At 39.1% G+C, this 20,795-nt stretch overlaps 1 protein-coding gene across 1 annotated transcript in view; it reads left to right on the top strand.

Annotated features, from left to right (window-relative positions):
• The window catches only part of BTC (betacellulin), a 40,379-nt gene that overhangs the window by 15,625 nt on the left and 3,959 nt on the right, over positions 1–20,795 (top strand). The window contains exons 2-3 of the mRNA XM_057728557.1: positions 9,122–9,220; positions 16,084–16,201. Of these exons, the coding sequence (XP_057584540.1) occupies positions 9,122–9,220; positions 16,084–16,201 (217 nt within the window). The remainder of the gene's footprint in view (positions 1–9,121; positions 9,221–16,083; positions 16,202–20,795) is intronic.

Below are 20,795 nucleotides of genomic sequence, written 5' to 3'. Positions count from 1 at the left end.
AATGAATTGGGAGATTGGGATACCAAATTGTACGCTCTAAATATATGTAGTGTATTGTATGTTAACTGTATCTCAATAAAAGTTCTAAAAAAAAAAAGAATCTAGAGGCAAGAAAAAAAAAAAAAAGAAAAAATACTGGAGAAAAACAGCATGCGGGTGGAAAGACCATATATAGGTTTTCCTTACTGAACACATACATATAAGTGCACTTTGGAAGTGTAATAGTATATGTGTGTGTATTTATTTTTTTGTAGTTTGATTCATAAATATATTTTATACACACATCAAATCACACTATAAATGTAGAAATGTGTCACTATCCATTACTGAAGGTGAGAATCTGTATTTTACTAGAGTAATAAGAATTCTTTTTTTACTTCTGGTCTCTTATAGCTGATATTTTGTTGAGTGCCTATTTTGTGCCAGGCATTACCAAGGTTAATAATTCATAATTTACTTTTTTCACTTTCTTTAAGCAGATAGCTAAATCATTACCATGTAAGTTATGTATTATGGGCTTCAGTTTCCAGATGGGGACCCTGAAGTTCAATGCTGAATAACTTAATTATATCCCAAAGCTGATGATTAAAAAGTGCATTCAGGATTCAAATACAGCTCCATTTGACTCCATATACTTTTCCTATTAATCTATGCTGCTTCCCTCTAATATAAATGAAATTTCAGGGATCTATGAAATATTCTAATTTCTGCTTATAGTCATAAATTGATACATTCTCTGTTGATTTACAGCTGGATTGTCTAACGGGACATGGAGCATAGTTTGAATCCTAAAATAAGATTGATGTGATATCATAGGAAATCACTGGATTTAGTAAACACAATTAGAAGTTAGGATATCTAAGAAGGTGTCCTAAGTTATTGGTTATCAGAATATAGACATATGAGCATTTTGTGATAATGTTATATTTATTTGAAAAATATAAAATGCACTTGGCTCTAAAAATGGAAAGTTGACCTCAGAGATGAGGCAAATATAACGTATATTACTGTTTAGCTTGGTCACATTTGAACTTTTTAAATAGTTGACCCAGCTGGTATATGACTTACCTCAGTGTTAGTGGTAACTTTGAGACAGCGGGTCATGTTCCTTGTCAAGCTGTGTCTCCTTGAAGGCTTGTATTGTTCCCAATGACTTCATTCTCCATGCTGGCTGATGGGGGTAATACTTTTAATACATTCTGTAATTTTTAATTTGAGAATCTCAAAGTGCATAAAAGTAAATGGAGCTTTGACTCACTAAAGTAGAATTGGGTTTCTTTTCCTTTTTGTATTTAATTTTATGAGTGGGGTGGATATTTAAAAAGCAACCCTAGAAATAGGGACTCAATATCCAGTCACTTAGTAAATGCAGCTAATCTAACATTATTTTATTTTGTTTTTATTGCTTGAATGCATTTGAGAATTCTATAGGTCATGTGCAGCAGAGAGGCATGGATAATAGGTTGAATGAAAGAATAAGAAAACAAAGAGATTGTGAAATATTCGGATGACAGGTAAAATTTAACACAATAACATCTAAAACGGACAAGTACAAAATCATTTTTCAGGGGAAAATTAAAATGAAACAAAACAGAGCAAAAACAAAAAGAACAAAAAAGCCATCAATAATACACTACTTTCCAGCAGTATAAGAGATTTAGGAGCTTCTTTTTTATTCTAAGCAGAATAAACCCCCTGTATTTAATGGAATAGTTAAGAAGGGCTGATATGCTGTGGGGCTGCATTACCAGGAATATGGTGCCTGCATTGTGAGGGCTGAGAGCCCTGTTCTATTCTGTCTTTGCCAAATCATGTAAAATGGCACTGTATTTTAACCTTGTATTTAAGGAGGATGTCAAGGCTTCTGAGAGGTCAGGTAAAATGTGATTGAAGGAACCAGGATGTTTAGCCTGAGGAAGAGAAATCCTTTCAGGAAGACTTGATCTCTGGCTTCAAATATATGAGGATCTGTCATGAAAAAGAGAGATTAGACTTATTCTAGGTGATGCCAACAAGCAGAGTAAACTTATGGGAAGGCAAAAACCAGTTCAACACAAAGACGCATTTATAGAGCTTAAGAAATAGGTGCTCAGATTTTTTTTTTTTTTGAATGAATGACTGTGATTGAAAGAATGGATGAATGGTTTCATTGAAATGGGATGCCTTAGAAGAGAGTGAAGTCTCTGTGCTGAAATCTTAAAGGTGGGCTTGATGAACTCTCCCAGGGGATATTTTTAGGGGAGCTGAGATTTGGTTGGTAGAAGATCTGAATAACGCTAAGGTTCTTACTAATTCTGAAATTTAATATAATTTGTAACTCTTTTGAATGAAAATCTTATGTTTTCCATTTCTAAGTTCCCCATTTTCTTTCCTGTTCTCTAAAACACAATCCACAGATTCTCTGATAAAAATGATTTTAATAATAAATCTTCCTTTAAAAATTCTTTTGCTGTATTATTTTACTTGATTTTTGTGAACTAGATTATGGGATAAGCAGGGAACCTATGATCCTAATTTCTCTTGAGGAAAAAGGTCAGTATAGTGTGTTAATTAGCTCAGAGTCACATGGTGAATTAATGACTGAGTCTGGTGATCTTTCCATAAGATAATGATACTTTTCCTAAGAAATTTTTTTAAGTCAAAAATTGAGCCTTTGAGGCTATGCGGTTGACTTAGATTAAAGGAATATATTAAAAATGAAAGCTATGTTTTAGATAAAATTATTAATACAGTTTGGAGAGAATTTCAATCGTTTTCAACCAATTGAATTTCTCCCCCAAGGAAACATTTGGTAAGGTCTGGAGATGGTTTTGATTGTGACATCTCAGGGGTAGATGGAGGAAGGAAGGGAGATGCTACTGGCATTTTGTGGGTAAAAACCAGGGATACTGCTAGTCATAGCACAATGCACAGCATCCCACAACAAAGAATTATCCAGTCCAAAAGGCCAGTAATATGGAAGTTGGAAACCCATTAGATGTTTCCCACTCATTTTAACCAGAACTTGGATTTCCTTGGGCAACGAGGTAAGATGTATTGAATGTTTAAGCTCTTATTTTCCAAAGACTTTCCATTCACTCAAAATAAAGTTATACCTGCCAGCATTGCTAACTTTGTAAAGGACTACACTGCAATTGCAGCAATGGCCCTGCCTTTTGGGCTAAACTTTCCAACCTTTCTGCTCTGTTATTGTTTCATCCTTTGCCTCTCTCCTGTACCTTTGGCATCTTCCTGTCAATTATCTTTCATGATAAAAATAAAAGCAAAATAACTCTCTTTTCTTCTGTACATATTGACTGATCTTACCCTGCCCTCTCTCAGTTCAATATCTTTGAAGAGTAATCTACAGTTATTTGCAAATCTTTCATGGCATTACTATTTCTCTAGCAAAATATCGCTAGTGCTTTTTGGTTGTCAAATCTAATGTATGTATTTCAGTTCTCATCTTTAATTCTCCCTCAGTTTTTATACAGTTGATCAAATGCTTCTAGAAAACCTCTCTTCTTAGTTCTGTGGCTGTTCTTGATCCTTCGAAAACTCTTCTCTTTCTGCCCCTCTATTATATTGATTTTTTTTCAGGCTTCTATCCTTAATCAGCTTTCTCTTTTCACATGGCCCTTTCTAACAGATCAATATCCATGGCATTAATTACCAGTTTATTTTTCATAACTCCCAAATGTAGAACCTGTAGCTATGACTTCACCCCAGAGCTCCAGATCTAATACCCGTTTACTACCTCTAAATGAGACACAGTCATCTCAAATTCAGAGTGTCTAAAACTGAATTTTTCTCCATGCTTGTCTTAGTCAGTTAGGGCTGCTATAATAAAATAACATAGACTGAGTGGCTTGTAAACAGCAAACATTTATTTTTCACAGTTCTGGAGGCTGATAAGTTCCAGATGAAGGCTCTAGTAAATTCAATGTCTGGTGAGAACCTGCTTCCTGGTTCATAGACGGGCGTCTTTCTGCTGTGTTCTCATATAGCAGAAGGGGCAAGGGCCCTCCGTGAGGTGTCTTTTACAAGGGCTCCCATCCCATACATGAGGGCTCCACCCTCATGACCTAAGCACCTTCCAAAGGCCCATCACATCACATTAGGGATTAGGTTTCAACAAAAAGTTCAGTCTACAGTAATCCTCAACCTGTTTGTCTCCTTGTATATCTGTGATTGGTACCACAATCCAGACAGTAACTCTAGCCACAAACTCTGGAGTCATCCTAGACCCCTTTTTCCTCATCTCCTACTCTAGCCTATTAGTCATCAAGTCTTTTTTCATATTTCACTTTGTGAATATCTCTCATATTCATTTATTCTTCTCCATAGAGATTCGTGTGCCACTGCCTTCATTTAGGTGTGTCTGAATTACCTGTGCTGGTATTAAAGCAGCCTTTTCAAACTGAAAAAAAATAAGACGATCATGTTGCTTCTCACTTTTAAAACTTTTCAGTGACCCCATTTTAGCTACATAACAGAACGCAAAGTAATTAACATGGCTTCTAGGCCATTTGTGACCTACCACCCCTCCAGTCTCCTCTTCCCTTACAAGCGCCAGTCACCCTCCAGATGAACTAGAGAAGTTATTCACGCCATGTCTTTTTATAAGTTGTCCCTTTTATTTAGAATTTAATTTATAATTAAATTAATTATAATTTTATTTATCCTTTTCTTAAAAATTAATTTCATTTTTAATAAAGTAATAAATATACACAGATTTTAAAAAATCTAATAGTACTAAAAAGTTTATAACAACAAACAGCAGATCTTTATACCTGCTTTCCTGCCTCTTCACCTCCCTAGAATCAACCACTTTTGACTCTACAGGGTGCTTCTTCTGTATTTACCTCTGTATTGCTAAACAGTTTGCTTATAATGTTATTTATTGACTTGTCAAGTTTAAACTTTTACCTATTGAGTTTCTCTTCTAATTCTAATATAGTTACTATAGGGGTGATACTCAAAACACTGAAGCACTAGCACAGCAGAGATAATGATTAGTTACAACCAATTTCCCTACGTGGTCTGTGTTGGCTAATTACTGGTCCTGATTTTATGACAAATTTTTGTTAAATTATCAGTATTTACATTATTATTACCATATAAATATTGTCCACTGCTGAAACAAATAATATACTATAATTATGTTATCTTGCTTATACACTTTTTGTTTCCTAGCAGTTATTAATTGATGTTTTAAAATTCATTTACTACTCATTAAAAACTCACCATAATTCCCGCCCTCTCCGTTAGTCTTCGCTGCTAGGCAGAGTTGCTTCTCCACCCTGTGTTATTTCTGTGTTACCTCTTTTGTAATTATCACACTATACCTTATAGATTGGTGTGTCTGTCTTCCTTGCCAGAATACGAGCTCCTTGAGGTTAGTGATAATATCTGTTATCCTTGAACCTTCAATGTCTGGCACCAGTGCCAAACCCAAAATGTTTAATAAATATGTGTTGAATTATGGATGGAACAGAAGTGTCCTTTATCTTTGAAGCAGCCTCCAATATTGAGCAGCTGGCTTTGTGAGCATTTCTATGATTTCTGAGTCGCTCCATACAGATCACTCACTCAAATGCCTGTCAGCTTCTAGGCAGTTAAGATAAATGAACACGGCAAGCCTGATGAGGTCTGTGGCATTTAAAGGGGTCACATGCTACCAGGCTCCTGCCAGTGGTTGCCATGAAGGTGTTTCAGATCTGTGTTTCCAGACCTTCTGCTTTTTTAATAGAAGCAGGAAAATCCAGGCTTGATATGAACTGTTATCATCCAATTTTTAAAAACTATGCAGACTAAGTAAATGGTTCTTCAAGCTCAAGCTCGATTTAGTTCATGCCCACCAGCTGATGAAGATTGTTGGGGGGGAGTGGGAGGAACTGTGTACCCTGTCCCAGAGCCTTGAGCTTGGTGTCTGGTTGGCCTGAGAATGTCTCTACCCCAAGGGTCCTCCCCAGGGTCTCGCCCCAGTGGAATTCCTTTCCCAGCTGATGCCAGTGTATGGAGTGAGCCTTAGCAGAAGAGAGCCTGGGCACAGCCTGTCAGAATGTTTGGAGGCCCAGGCAGTGTTTCAATGGAATCAGGACTCCTTCTGTTATGTGGACATAAAGAGTGATGTGTTAAATTATAAGTGATAGTGGGAAGGAGCAGAAGAAGACTGCAAATGGTATACTATGTGCCAAGCTTGTGTGTGCCTTTTCTTATGTTACTCAATTTAGTTTTTATAATACTCCTGAGACAGAGATATTGTCATCCTCAGTTTGCATATGTTGAATCTCTATGAGATTTAGCTTTTTTTCAATTTCCATCATCAGATTAACTGCAGAATTAATGCTTCTTGACTCTGTCTGTGAAGAAAGCCCACGTATGGGATTTTAAAGATGGTTTAAACCTGTTTTATATAAAAAAAGAAGTTGGTTAAAATTTTCCACTAGAAATTGATATTGGGATCTTTGAACTTGACATTTGTTTTGTTTGTTTTTTGTTTATAGATTGACCTAAGAATGATCAATATTTCAACATTTGTTGAATATCCGTTGCATTCTGTGTTAGATTCCAGGATTACCAAACTGAGTAATATACAATTTCTGTGCTTGAGAAGTCATAAATGATTATTTCTGGTTTGTTCTAAGCGTGAAAGGAGGGGGTGGTATTGGGATAAATGATAGGAAAAATCTAGAAATTTGGTGGCCAAATTGTTTTTTTGTTTTTTTTTTTAATTTTGAGCTACTCCTTTTTTCTTGTTGCAACAAACAGAATATTCAAGTAGGAAAATTAGAAAGTGCAAATAAGGAAAATTGAAGAAAAAGTCTTCCTCTAACCACTGGGGACAAGTCTCTACTTACCCATCTTTTTTGATTATTTATCTACATGGATATTTTTATAATGATCACAAACACACACAGACAAACACTCAGATCCCACTACATCACTATCCTGTAGCCTGCTTCTCTTACTGAGGAATATTGTGAAATGTCTGCAAATCATTTTTTATGGCTGAATAGCATTTTATTCCATGAAAGTGTTTCCATATATTTAATCAATTCTCTATTGTTAGATATTTAGGTAATTTCTAATTTTTCATAACCCATGTCACATGCAGAAATTTTGTAGCAAAATTTTTTTGCATATCTTAAATTATTTCCTTAGGAAAATTATTAGAAATGAAATTACTAGATTTAAGCTCTTGTACAATTTTTAAGCTTTTAGCTTTTAGCACACATAGTGCTACATTGTCCTCCAGAAAAGTAATACTAATTTACGCATCCCCAATGGATATGAGTTTCATTTCTCTTCACTGTTTCCAATGCTAGTTACCACCTCTTTAAAAATTTTTTTTTTTCCCCAATTCAATAGAGATAGAAAAGAATCTGTTTTGAAAGACTCTTTTTGAAGACCCTTTTGGCCTTTGAACTTTCTGGATACTATTGTTCTCTGGTACAATATTATCACTTTGCGTTTTGGTTACTTAGTTGGCTGATTACCTGCCTTAGTAGCTTTGGAGCAGTTTGAGGGTATAGCATATCCTATCCACCTGTGTGTTTCTGCATGCTCGTGGATGTTTGTTGAACTGAATTGTACTGGAGGACATGTATAATTTAGAAACTTGTCTAGATGTATAAATGTCAATACAGCCAGAGGCCAAGTTACTCTGTTCCTCTGGTTACATAATAATGAGTAGTTTAATTGAGCATCGATTATGTGCCAGCACTGTGTTAAGTGCTTTGCCTCCTTACCTGGTTGAATGCTCACAATGCTCTGAAGAAGAGTTAATAGTCACCTCTACTTTGCTGATGAGGAAACCAGGAGGTTGTGAAACCTGCCCAAGGTGCAAGGCTGTAAAGTGGCAAAAACAGGTTATGAACTCAGGACCAGCTAACTCCCAAGCCATCTTATCTCTCCTCCTCTGCCCTCCCCTCCCCAACTTCTTATTATAGATTTTAAAAACTATATATAAAAGTGGAGAGAACAGCAGAGTGACCTTGATGTACCTACCACCTGGCTTCAACTGTTATCAATATGTGGCCAGTCTTGTTTCATCTATGCCTTTCCCTCACTACCTCATACCCCTCTTCCCTTGTTGCATTATTTTAAAGCAAATCAGAGATATATTAATTTCCTTAATAAGTATTTAAATACATACCTCTAAGAGATATGAACTGTTTTTTAAATCAAAACCACAATATCATTATCACACTTGAAACTATAAAAATTTCTTAATATTGTCTAATGTCCAGACAATGTCAGATTTTCCAAATTGTCTCATACGTGATTTTTACTGTTGGTTTGTTTGAATCAGGACCTGCACAAGGACTACACTTTGTATTCTAAGCCAGCGGTCCCCAACCTTTTTGGTACCAAGGACCGGTTTCGTGGAAGATAGTTTTTCCACAGAAGTGGGGGATGGTTCAGGTGGTAATGTGAGCAATGGGGAGTGATGGGGGCAGCAGATGAAGCTTGACTTGCTCGGTCACCACTCACCTCCTGCTGTGTGGCCCTGTTCCTAACAGGCTGTGGACCAGTACTGGTCTGAGGCTCAGGGGTTGGGGACGCCTCTTCTAAGCTGTCCTAACCTCAAGATAATATTCCTCTCTTCCCCATGCCTTTCCATGAGGCCTGTCCTTCTCAGAGACAGAGATACGTAGCCGGAGGAACTTGACATTTTAAAATTATTCTTGTTAATTGAATATCTAGTTTGCATCTCCCCAGAAAGAAGCACGCTCAATAGTTTATGCCTGAAAAACACTGGGTCCATGTGGAATGGAGAACATACATTGCCACACGGGTTCATCAGTGTATTTATCCAGCGGCTGAGAACTCCCTCTGTTCTGCTTGTAGGGTAAGGCTCCATCACAACTATGGTCACGTCTCCTCACTTAAGGGGCCAGGCCTTGTCAGATGTAAGTGATGCTGGCTTGAAAACTCTGTCTTGAGCCCTGAGCTTAAAAAATGAGACACACTGGCCTGTGTACCCCTCCCTCACTGCAAGAGAATGACTTGGAAATGGGAGCTGCAGGCTTGTTATTTTCATAAATGGTCATGACTTTGATAGACACTTTCACATTAAGCACATTTCCATTGAGCAAGTTTTCATGTTTGTTTTGGTTCTGTTTCAAAATTGAAGGTCTAGTGATCCTCCACTGTGTGGTGGCAGATGGGAATTCAACCAGGAGTCCTGAAAATGATGGCCTTCTCTGTGCAGATCGTGGAGAAAACTGCCCAGGTAATGCATAACAAGCGATGCATTTGTTTTTATCAGCTTTATATTCAACCTCAGAAACTTGACTCCCCTAAATTTTCAGTTATTGATAATATAGTAATCATAAAACTAGGTAGTTTTTTGAGCACGTGCTAATGTACCAGGTACTGGGCTTTACATATAGTAACTCATTCATTCCTTGCAAGAACCCTATGAGCTGGAGGACATTTTTTACTTTATTTCAAGGTGAAGCTGGAAAGCATACGTAACTTGCCAAAGGTCACACGGCTGATATATTACAAATCTGGGGTTCACACTCAGGTCTTTCTCATTCTAGCACTTCCATTCTTCATCATTATACTATTTTGGGCATTGTAGATGTGTGCTCTGGCCTCTAGCATGTGATATCTTGGACTAGATTCGTAGAAAGTTGGCATATTCTATTCAAATTAAAAAAATTTTTTTTCTATTTTATGACTTAAAAGAAGGGAAGAAGGCAACAATTTTTAAAACATATTCTACCTTGGAGATGCTTGAATTAGTATTTTCAAAGTTATTAGCCTGAAGCAGGGATCAGCCTTAGTAAAGAGTCAGATAATAAGAATTTAGGTTTTGTGGGTCATGTGGTCTTTGTTGCAACTGCTCTGCCCTGCCATTGAACTATGAAAACAGCCAGAGACACTGTGCAAATGAATGGCCTTGGATGGCTTCCGATAAAACTTTATTTAGAGAAACAGGCTGTGGGCCAAATTTGGCTTTGGGGCCATAGTTGGCTGACTCCTGGTCTAAGGTCTGTCTGTCCATTATGAATTATATGGTCTGGTCTTCTACAGGGTTGTTTCTTATTTTAAAACAAAATAAAACACAACACAGGTCAATTCCAAAAGTACAGCCAAGTGGAGAAGATCCTCCTGTATTCCCTGGAAACTTCTCAGAACTGGGAGTATGGTGACTTGGTGCAAGTGCTCCTTGGTGTAAGTTACAACCCTGGGGATGTTGTAACTGAGCCAGGAACATGCTGAGCAAGTCATCCTGATGTGAGTCATCAGTGTTCCAGGCCAGCCTTCCTCTTTCCCCCCTCCCCCAGTGAGTTGTCTGGAGAGTGTCCACAGGATATGGAGTCCATCACTGTCTTAGGTCGTGCTTGTGCAGGTCTTGTCACCCACATAGCGAGAAGGACAAAGTCCGTTTATGTGTTTGGTGCTTTTCTTCAGTCTGGTTTCAAATGTCTTACATGACAGCATTTTCACATTTCCTTGGGGAGGTTATTAAAAAATCTTCCTCATCATCTTCCTAAATGTATTTCTAATTTTTTTTTATTGTGGTAAAAACATTTAACATGGGATCCACCCTTGTAACACAATTTTAAGTGTACAATATGTTATCAATTGTGACATCTGATGTTGTATAGCGGATCTCTAGAAAGGATTTATCTTACAGAACTGGAACTTTAAGAGGTGAGAGGAGAAGAGATGAGAAAGCACCGAGCCTCAGTGCCCTGCAAGACTTAGAGGTTAGGGGAGTTGAGGTCAACCCAGCCGGGGAGGATGAGCAAAGGAAGCATCACATGCCTCTTGAAAAACAAAAGGAAATACAATTTTTTTCCTGTCCATTCTTTTTTGTCTCCCAGCCATAAATAGTTTTAAATACATGAAATACACTCAAATCTCAACACTGGATTCTTTTTTCTTCCTTTAAAGGGCTAGAATGAAAAGGGCAGCTCTAAGTGAAGGTTCACTCCTGTGAGCTCAGAAATGGTTGGCACAGTCCTTCTGGTGAAAAGACATGCTGATCAGGCCTACTGGCCCCTGTGTAAGCATATCCTGGGAGCCCAGGAGGGGAACAAGTACATCTGTGAGATTTTTTTTTCTTTTCCTGGAGAAACAGACCAATTCATATTTTTACAGGAAATGGCGTTGAATGTAAGACAAATGGGAATCCTCAATTACAGTCAGTTTTCCAGTTTTGCCCTTTTGCAAGAGCGTCCTGGATTTACATTCCCCTCCCCCATGGAGACAGTTGGCAAGATAAGAAGGAAAATTAACGTAAAATACATAAAACTTTCTTCCTCCCCTCTTGGCTTAAGAAGGTTATACAATGAAGAAACCCCTATTGGGAAGATGCTTAGAATATTAAAGCCTCAGGCTCTACTTTGTAGACTAGGAGGAAACTTTTCTCCATATTCTTCTGTGACCAATTGAACTCTTCTGTGCACTGGTTTCCCCGCCTTTCTTTAGGTCAGATATCTGTGTGAGAGGATGAATTTATAGGTATTTGTTTTCATTCCTCTCTCTCCTTGGTAACACTTGTGGGACTTCTATCACCCCCTTTTAAATCTCTTACACAGAGATTTAACTATGTATCTAACTAAAGGTTTAGAGATACAGGAGGCTATAAACATTGTAATGAGATTTACCAAAAAAAAAAAAGCATTGTCATAGTAATTGCATATTACCCTTAGAGTTGATTTCAGAAGAGTTGCTGATATTAATATCACTTGCAAAACCATTAAATAGATTTTTCCTGAGCATTATTGGAGTAAGTAAAGGAAGGTTTTATGAAAAGTAAACCTAATGTATCAATGGTGAAGAGTTTTAATCACAAAGGCATCACAAATCTTGTTTTGGCTTGAGAATAAGAATCATGTACAGAAAGACTAAGGAACCACACTGTTTAATCACAGCATCCATCAAATTGAGGAAAATTCTATATTTAAACTAGGTTATTTGGGCGTCTGCTGTATTCCTCCACTTTAGTTTGGCCCAAGAGAATCCATCACGTGTCATCTAATTATTTCACATGACCCAAAGAAGGTGACCACTTCCTACCTGTCTGTCCATACTATCGAGTAAAGATGTTCTTACTTCTGATCTCTTTTACTAACTCTTAGAATCAAATTTGACATACCTGACCTGCAGTAGCCCTGGTGGTTTCTTATTTAATTGGTTGCAGAATACAGTGTCTTATGAAAAGTTTGTGTTCTGTTACCTGTGGTGCCCATCCACTTATAAGATTGTGTTGTGATCTGGTCCACTGGTACACGTAATTTTCCCATGTAACTTTGCAGGACAAACTCACTCCCAGAGGAAAGTTTTGGTTTGGGGAATGTGGGTTGGAAAAGAGTAAGGTTAGAGGGGAAAAAGACCAATTAAGTTCCACCACCCCCAGTATCAGCGGAATCTTCATGGCTGTTACGTTTTCAAGACCGTGTCATTCACTTCTCAAAAGAGAAACAATACATGGGACTAATCATTCTTTTGTCATAAGATTAACTTTTCCTTTTTCTTGACAAGCATCTCTGGAATGGAAGGGTATATTTTGCCATCCCCTGCCCTATGTCATCAGGTCTCATGACAGGCAGAAAATGTTAGATTTCACAGATGTTCAATTTTCAGATAATGTGACCTTGATGAATATTAGGTGAAAGCAACTGGAATTTTAGGTGCATTTCAAAAGGGGGAATGCTGATAAGACTTCTCATCTCCATGAGGGAGAGAGAGGATCCCATTTGTGTTTTTTTGGGGGGTGGGGGTGGGGGTGGTATGTATGATTAATTTTTCTTCCAGGTTTTAAAGTTCCGTAGAGAAATCACAGGACGTTTTCTGCTTGGTGGCATGGAAGGGTTTTTAAATCCAGATAATGCTGGGAATATTTAAGGGCATGCTTATTTGGCAAAGGAGAGAACTCTGTGAGCAATCAGAACAGGGCCTGGCAACCATTTCCCTGGCATGGATTTGTGTTGCTTGGATGAACGGAGGCTGCTCAAATCACTGCATCCAGCAGCTGCTGGTGAAGGCGCTCTCTGGTATCTTGCTCTCTATGGTGTTTGTTAAAAGACTGGCTATGTTTAAAGGGGCATGACAGCCAGAGGAATTAGTAAAGTTCAGGATACAGAGCCATATGGCTTATATTTAAGGTCAGGGGTGCTTTGCAAAGTAGAAAAGATCTTTCTGGAGCACCACAGATCCATCAGTAAGTCTTACTGCTTCTTTATTGGGAATAGAGTTGATTTACAGTGTTGTGTTAGTTTCAGCTGTACAGCAAAGTGACTCAGTTATACATATATCTATTCTTTTTCAGGTTCTTTTCCCTTACAGGTTATTACAGAGTATTGAATAGAGTTCCCTGTGTTATACAGTAGATCCTTGTTGATTATCTATTCTTAAATTCATCTCCTTGCCCTCCATTCCCCTGCCCTAGGCCTGTATCACGTATGTCTGGATGGCTGAGGTACACCTTGGTTTCCTCCTTTCCCCCTTGGCATCTTCCTACTTTAATCCATTCTGCACTTTCCTGTCTAGTACACTGATAAAATGCTTCACAGTTTAGTTTTTACATATTACATTTAACTTAATCCATAAGAACCGTCTTCAGCTCTCTCCCACCTTGGATTTCAAGGGTAAACACTTTAGGCCACTGACATTTGAGGTCTCTAACTTCCATTCCCAGCCATCCTTGGCTGCTCCCCTTCAGGTCTCTTCCCTAGCCATTAAATCTGCCTCCCACCTCCTGCATTAGCCTGGCCTATTCCTGACCCCGAGCTGTGGCTCTTGACATTCTCTACAACTCAACTGCTTACTCACCTCCTCCTAAGAAGTCTACAGTTTCTAGAAATCTTCTTTAATTATATAAGCCCTTTTTGTACTGGCACAAGATTGCTCTAAGAATTGTAAAGATTTTTAAGATTCTAGAATCAACTCACTTACTGAGGATGTTATTGTCCTAGGTGCTCTGCTAGGAATTTCCACATGTATTTTTTATTTGAGCCTCTCAACAGCTCTTTAAGGTCGATGTTATCATCTTCAATTTCCAGATGACGAAACTGAGGCTCAGACAGCTTAATTAGCTTGTCTGGACCCATAGGACTCATGAAAAACAGAGCTGAAAATGAAACACTAATTTCCTTCCTCCTAAGCTAGTGTTTTTTGTACTGTTTGCAGTGTAGCACACTGTTTACACAGTTACTATGGTTGTTTTTACTAGTTTGTTGCTTATTATTGACTTAAATTTGTTCTATTGTACCCATGTAGATAGTTAGATAGGATATCCCTATTTCTTTGATGTTTTCCAATACCTACTATGGGGCTACAGAAAGAGGAAGTACTTGATGAATGGAAGCCGACTTTCATTTGATCAACTTATTTGCCAAAATACACAGATCTTTGCCTTTGAGACATTTTGCAGCTATTTCTGGGAGAAACTTCAATAAGACTCCCATTGATTGGCATGCATGGGAGCAAATGTCTGGCATTCTGGCATGCACAGTCAGCATGGCTGGTACTGAAGTCACCAACCAAAACCAGGCCAGCCAGTTCCTCAGCAACATTCTGTCATGCTCTGAAACTCTGTGACCTGGCATCACAGCAATTTGCCGTGTATAGATCACCCTGAGTCGTTTGCAAGTCTCCATTCTGGTGACCCCGGACAATTACATATATACATATATATATATATACATATAAATATTATAATCATTATTAATCATAATATTAATTTAAAAGTTTAGAGGTCATTGCTATTTATAAAAGGATTGTTTAATGTCATTGGGGTGCCAGGTGCCATACCAAACCTAGTGTGAGATGCCCTTCTGAAGTGACCACCGTGGGCTTTCTGGTTCCACAGGTGTCTGAGGCCTGCAAGCTGTTGGTTATACCATGATCATGGAAAGTTCGACCCTGGGCTGGAGCTGGCTAGTTAGCAGTTTTCTCTGGGTGTGGCAGGTGTCTGTTGTGAACCAACACATGGAACTGCTAGTTAGTATTTCTTTACTGTTTCTCTTGACAATCCTTGTTTATTGAAACTTTCTACATGTAAACAGTAGAGAAATGGCTCCATATTATTCCCCCCGCTCCCGGCCCCCATGTTGAAAAATTAGGCAATTCAGATTCTGAAAGGCAAGGCAAGGAAGTCAGTGAAGGAGTGAAATCCTGGATATGAAGCTTCCAGTGTTTTCCTCCTTCAGGGCAAGAGAAACCCTCCAGGGCTCAGATGAGCGGGATAATCTCCCATTCAGAGACGCAGGACTTCTGGGTACTTCAGGCTGACAGCAGATGCCAGTGACCTGCTTGACAGAATGCCACAGTGGAGCAGTCAAGCGCATGGACTCTGGGACAGGACTGCCTGGCTTTGAGCCCCAGTTCTGCCACATACTAGCTGTGGGATCTGGGAAAGCGAGGAAGCCTCTATGCGTTGTGCTTTGCTTATCCATAAATAGGAGTTAGAATGGTGCCTCCCTCACAAGGCTGTTACGAGTATTGAGTGAGTTAATACAGCTCTCCCTCCGAATCTTCAGCTTCTGCATCCGCAGATTCAACCAACCACAGATCCCAGCCGGGGGATACCAGGGGCCGACTGTAAATGCCATGTTATACAAGGGACTTGAGCATCTGTGGATTTTGGTATCACCTGGGGTCCTGGAACCAATCCCTCGTGGATACTGAGGGATGACTCTCTATATAAAGCATATAGATCAGCATCTGGCACTCAGTAAGTACTGTGTTTAAGTTAAAAAAAGAAAAAGAAAGGGAAAAACCCTTCTCTCTTTTCAATGCCATCAGCCCCATGTCTCTGACAATCTTCACAGAAAGAAGAGCCTTCTCTCTTATCACAATTATGCTTTACCCTTTAAACAACATCAATGTTTCTGAGAGGTAGTTTGGACAAAAATCTTAGTTAAAATATGAAATGTTCCTGTCACAATCCTCATTAGCCAATCTCTAGGGCCAGTTTCGGGTCACAAAAGTCTGCAATAACCCAGTGTGGAAAGGAGAAATGAGAGATTGGAGTATATCCTACAGGAAAACTGGCAGCACAGGTAGGAATATGATTCTACTTACAAATGTGTATTTAAGGTGAGTTGATTTATTGAATCATTTCTCATTCTTCAGCTACCACCACACAACCAAAGCGAAGAGGCCACTTCTCTCGGTGCCCAAAGCAGTACAAGCATTACTGCATTAAAGGGAGATGTCGCTTCGTGGTGGCCGAGCAGACGCCCTCCTGCGTGTAAGTGGAGCGCGGAGCCGACAAGCAAAGGGGTACAGACTGGTGCCGGCTTGCAGGGTGACAGGACTGGAAAGTCTGAGCTAACCCAGCCATCTGTTGGGATGCAGTTCTCCCCCGTCCTACCCCCACCCCCCACCCCGCCCCGCCCCGCCCCGCACCACTTGTTTAGGGGCCCCATTGGACAGCTACTGACGGAGAAACTGACGCACACTTTCCTGGTGAAATATGAGCGCGAGAGAGTCCAGATCCCCTTCTTCGCGGGGCTCTGTCCTCTGCTGCCTTGCGCAAGCAAAGCTGTTTCTGTCCAATGTTAAGGATGCTTTTCAGCTCAGATGAGCTCCCAGGTCGCTCGAATGCAAACACATTCTTCTGGCAAGGGTTAGGTGGTTCGTAGGGAATGTAAATATGAAGGAATTTCTGCCAAACTAAAAGCTACTTTTGCAGGTGTCAATTAAGTGCATGGAAATCAGTCCTATTTTTAGAAATTCACAGAGCCTGTTTAGTACAGCAGGGAACTGGGAGGAAAGTTCTCTTTCCAACTCTTGGTAGATTGAGTCCAAGTTTAATTTTACTCAGGCACAAACAAATTTTTTGCATATCTTAAATATTTATTTTCTTCTAAAGATGTCTCACTCAAGTGCTGTCTGAGACCCTACCTTGGAGAGAAGCAAGGTGATTTTTTAAGTACAATTTTGACCTAAAGTTTATAGAATGCTTATGGTCTTCTTTGTAGTTTCCCCAGTATTCTTTTTTTTTTTTTTTCTCACAACTATTGCAGAACAGTGATTCCAAGCCTTGATATAGTGGAACATCGAAGAATCATGGACTTCCTCAAAGTTTGATTATAATTAAATTTAATTAAAAATCAATATACATAGATAATACTTATGGGGAATAAGAAAAAAAAAAACTCATGTAAGGAAATAAGGAAAATGTGCTTGTGCATGTGTTGGGAAAGATAGAGCTGATTTTTTTAAAAAATGTATTTAATTGCTCACTGGCTTGGGAGAATATAATGAATTTTTAAAAGATTAATGCCCTTTAACCCAGTACATTTCTTTAACTGGTCCCTAGGTCTGTAGATGTATTGTTCTTTAATATTGCTGCCTTCTGGAATGAAAGCCACAGGGTGTAATCTACCTGCCTGAGATCAGCACACAGCACATCCCCATCAGTCAGAGGTTAAAACCCATTTCCTCTCTAGCTCCTCTGATCCTGGCTTTACTTTCTAGCCATATCTCTCACTGCATTCCCAAATGTTCCTCCAAAACCCTACATTCCTTTGCATCAGTCATTAGACAAGCTCTTCTCATACTCTGGAAAGTTTATTCTTATTGACTCTTTAAGGTACACCTCAAACATCAGCTCCTCCTGGACCCCTGCATTGACTTGAGTTAGATGTCTTTCTTCTGTGATCTGGTCACACTTCTGTGAAAGCTTTTTCCCCTGGAGCATCACTGTTGGTTTCTTTGAACATCCCTTCTGTGGCTGTGAGCTCCTAGATGCCAGGGATGATGGCTTATTCATTTTCATATTCCAGTGCCAAGCACAGTGTGTAGAATTTACTAGGTGCACAAGAAATGTCTGATGAATAAATGAACAAGTCCCTCTCTCACGGTTCATCTAGTGGTGTGTTAAATGTCAAAACCAAGGCCTGCATCTGAACCAGGAGCACCTTCTTGGTGGTGGAATGATACAAAAACCAAGGGGAGGAGGAAGAGCATAGGAATCAGGACACAGATTTTGGAGTCAGATAGACCTAAATTAAGATTTTGTTCCCACCGGGGCTTCCTAGGTGGTGCAGTGGTTGAGAATCCGCCTGCCAATGCAGGGGACACAGGTTGGATCCCTGCTCCTAGGAGCAACTAAGCCCCTGCACCACAACTATTGAGCCTGCGCTTTAGAGCCCGTGAGCCACAACTATTGAGCCCATGTGCTGCAACTACTGAAGCCCATGCACCTAGAGCCCAAGCTCCACAACAAGAGAAGCCACGGCAACGAGGAGCCCGCGCACTGCAGCGGAGAGTAGCCCCCACTCACCGCAACTAAAAAGAAAGCCCACGCACAGCAAAAAAAGACCCAACACAGACAATAAAATAATAAATTAATAAATAAATAAATTTATAAAGATTTTGTTTCCACCAGCATTAAGCAGCATTAACAATGGGTCAATTACCTTTCCTGAGTGTTTTATCATCTATAAAAAAAAAGATATCTTCCTTTCAAGTGTTGAAAATAAAGCAAAGTAGTGCATCAAGCAAAAATACTGATTATGATACCCAGCACAGAGTAAATGTTCCCTAAATGGTACCATTCAAATAAATGGGAGATATTCAACCTAGACCTGACGTTTTAGGTGACTTGGTGCAGCACCGATCAGGCAAAACTGTCTTGTCATTGGTGATTACGCTATCTTGGGAAACCAGAAATATCTCCTTTTGCTTGGGATCATAGGAGTTTGTGGACTCCTGTCTTTACATAAAAATTCCAAAGTGTGTTTCAAATAACTCAAATCCCTTCTTAGTTTTTTCAGCATTTTCTTGGAATGGAGATGATTTGTTTCCAGATACATAACTTTTATTTATTCACACGGCACAGTTCATTTAGGCAGTGTTACATGTGGTAGGCACATGAACTTGGGAGCCAGACTTCCTGCATTTGAATCCTAGCCCCATTCACTTATTTTCTCTGTACCTCAGTTTCTCCACCTATCAACTGGGTTAATAATAGCACATACTTCAAAGGTTGTTATAGGGATCGAGTTAATACTTATAAATCTCTTAGAACTGTGTCTGGTGATTATTTCACAATAAGGATCCCAAATCCTGATTTTTCAGAGTCTTCATAGGTCATAGCATCTTTAAATGTTATTTGAAATTTTAACTTATAAGATGCTTATTAAATAAAAACTCATTTCTTAATTTGTTCCGCATTTATTAAACATCTACTAGCATCTTTCACCCTTTGCCTCGTCCTCTCTTATTGAAATGACCATCAATTGATACATTATTAATTTGGTGAGCAGTGAGATAATGTGAGAACCACTGTAACTGGCTGTGTAAGGGTCTGACCCTCTGCATGCTTCACTGGGCTACAACTTACAGGAAGGACTGCTTACTGAGAAATTCATTTAATGCATGGGTAAGCAACTGAACCCAGAGCTTATAATTAGAAAAACATTCTAAAAACGCAGCAAGTAATTGCTGTGTACTTTATGGGCAAAGTTATTGTTTAAAAAGGCCGTATTTAGTAAATTTGTGAGAGAAATTTCAGCTAATTGGAAGAGACTATATTTATTGATTTTAATTATAACCTTAAAAAAAACCCTAAAAACCTCCCTCCCACACATGCAATTAAAAGTGATTCCCTCCCCCACTTCCAGTCCTATGTGCAAAAGATTTTTGATATTTCAAGATATTTCTAAGCTCTCTTTCTGTTTTGATCTTGCAATGAAGATCCTAGCTATCTTGCAGGAAGCAATTTTCCCTCATACATCCTGGGGTCATTTTGCAATAGATAGTGTTAGGTGTTGTTTTCTCCTTTGCTTGCATTGAGCTTCACCTGTCAATTGATTGTGACTGACCTAGGCTTTTTTTTTTTTTTTAAAGCATTGTATCAGCTACAATATTGCCAGTAAGGGATCGCCTTACTTGAGAAATAAGACTTTGTGGGGATTAACTGCCTTGGCTCTTACCAAACATAAATTCTAGAGTGGCCTGGCAGTAGATCCTTTCTTCAAACAAACAAACACACAAACAATAACAACAAAAAATGAGGTTGCATAGAAATCTTTTTAAGAAGCAGAGCTTCATCTTTCTGAGATTTAAATATTTATGTATTTGACCAGTATCTCTTTGTGTTTCAAATCAGTACGAGGGGAAAAAAAGGGAAAATATTTGTTAGTGCAAAGGTGTTGTTACAACATATAATTTTAATTTTAAAACGTCCTCAGACAAACATCTTAGTCTTCTGTTAAGCGTCTTACACAGTTCAGAGAATGCTACAGATGGTCCTTAAATCATTTAGCTTTAGGGGGTTGAGTGTTGCTTAGACAAGTCTCAGCTTGGTCAAATGGCTCTGTATCTGGAACTTCAAGCGTGGGGCATCTGCTAAGTTGAGGTGAATTCAGGGCTGTGTTGATGGTGTCGCAAGAATGAGAGAGGAAATAGTGCCACTTGGAGAGTTTGTTGATTTCTGGTCACAACGCTTTACTAGGGCCTAGAAAAAGGGGGCATTTGAGGAGAATGGAGGAAATGGTGTACAGTTCTGAATATGTGGCCTCAGAGGGTCAGATAAAGGAACTGGAGAGGACAAGACCTATTGTATTTTGAGGGGATGCAGTTGGGGAGGTGGTGGAAGGAAGAGTGTTACCTATCTGTGACTCCTGAAAGCAGTAGAACCAGAACTGATGCATGGAAGTTAAAAGGAGAGGCCAGGGGGCTGGGGCTTGGGAGAGAGAAATCCTGCAGAATGACATTTACTGAGCTTTGTATGTGTTGCATGTTTGATCATATGAAACCATATACTTAAGAAATGATTTGTAATAGGAGAATTTGGGCACACTGAAACTCTTTGTATTGCCCTCTGATGAAAT

Source organism: Hippopotamus amphibius, chromosome 3 (assembly GCF_030028045.1).
Source record: "Hippopotamus amphibius kiboko isolate mHipAmp2 chromosome 3, mHipAmp2.hap2, whole genome shotgun sequence".
NCBI classification, from domain to species: Eukaryota; Metazoa; Chordata; class Mammalia; order Artiodactyla; family Hippopotamidae; genus Hippopotamus; species Hippopotamus amphibius.
Note: the sequence above shows the minus strand (reverse complement) of the source record. Positions and strands in the feature narration are given on the sequence as shown.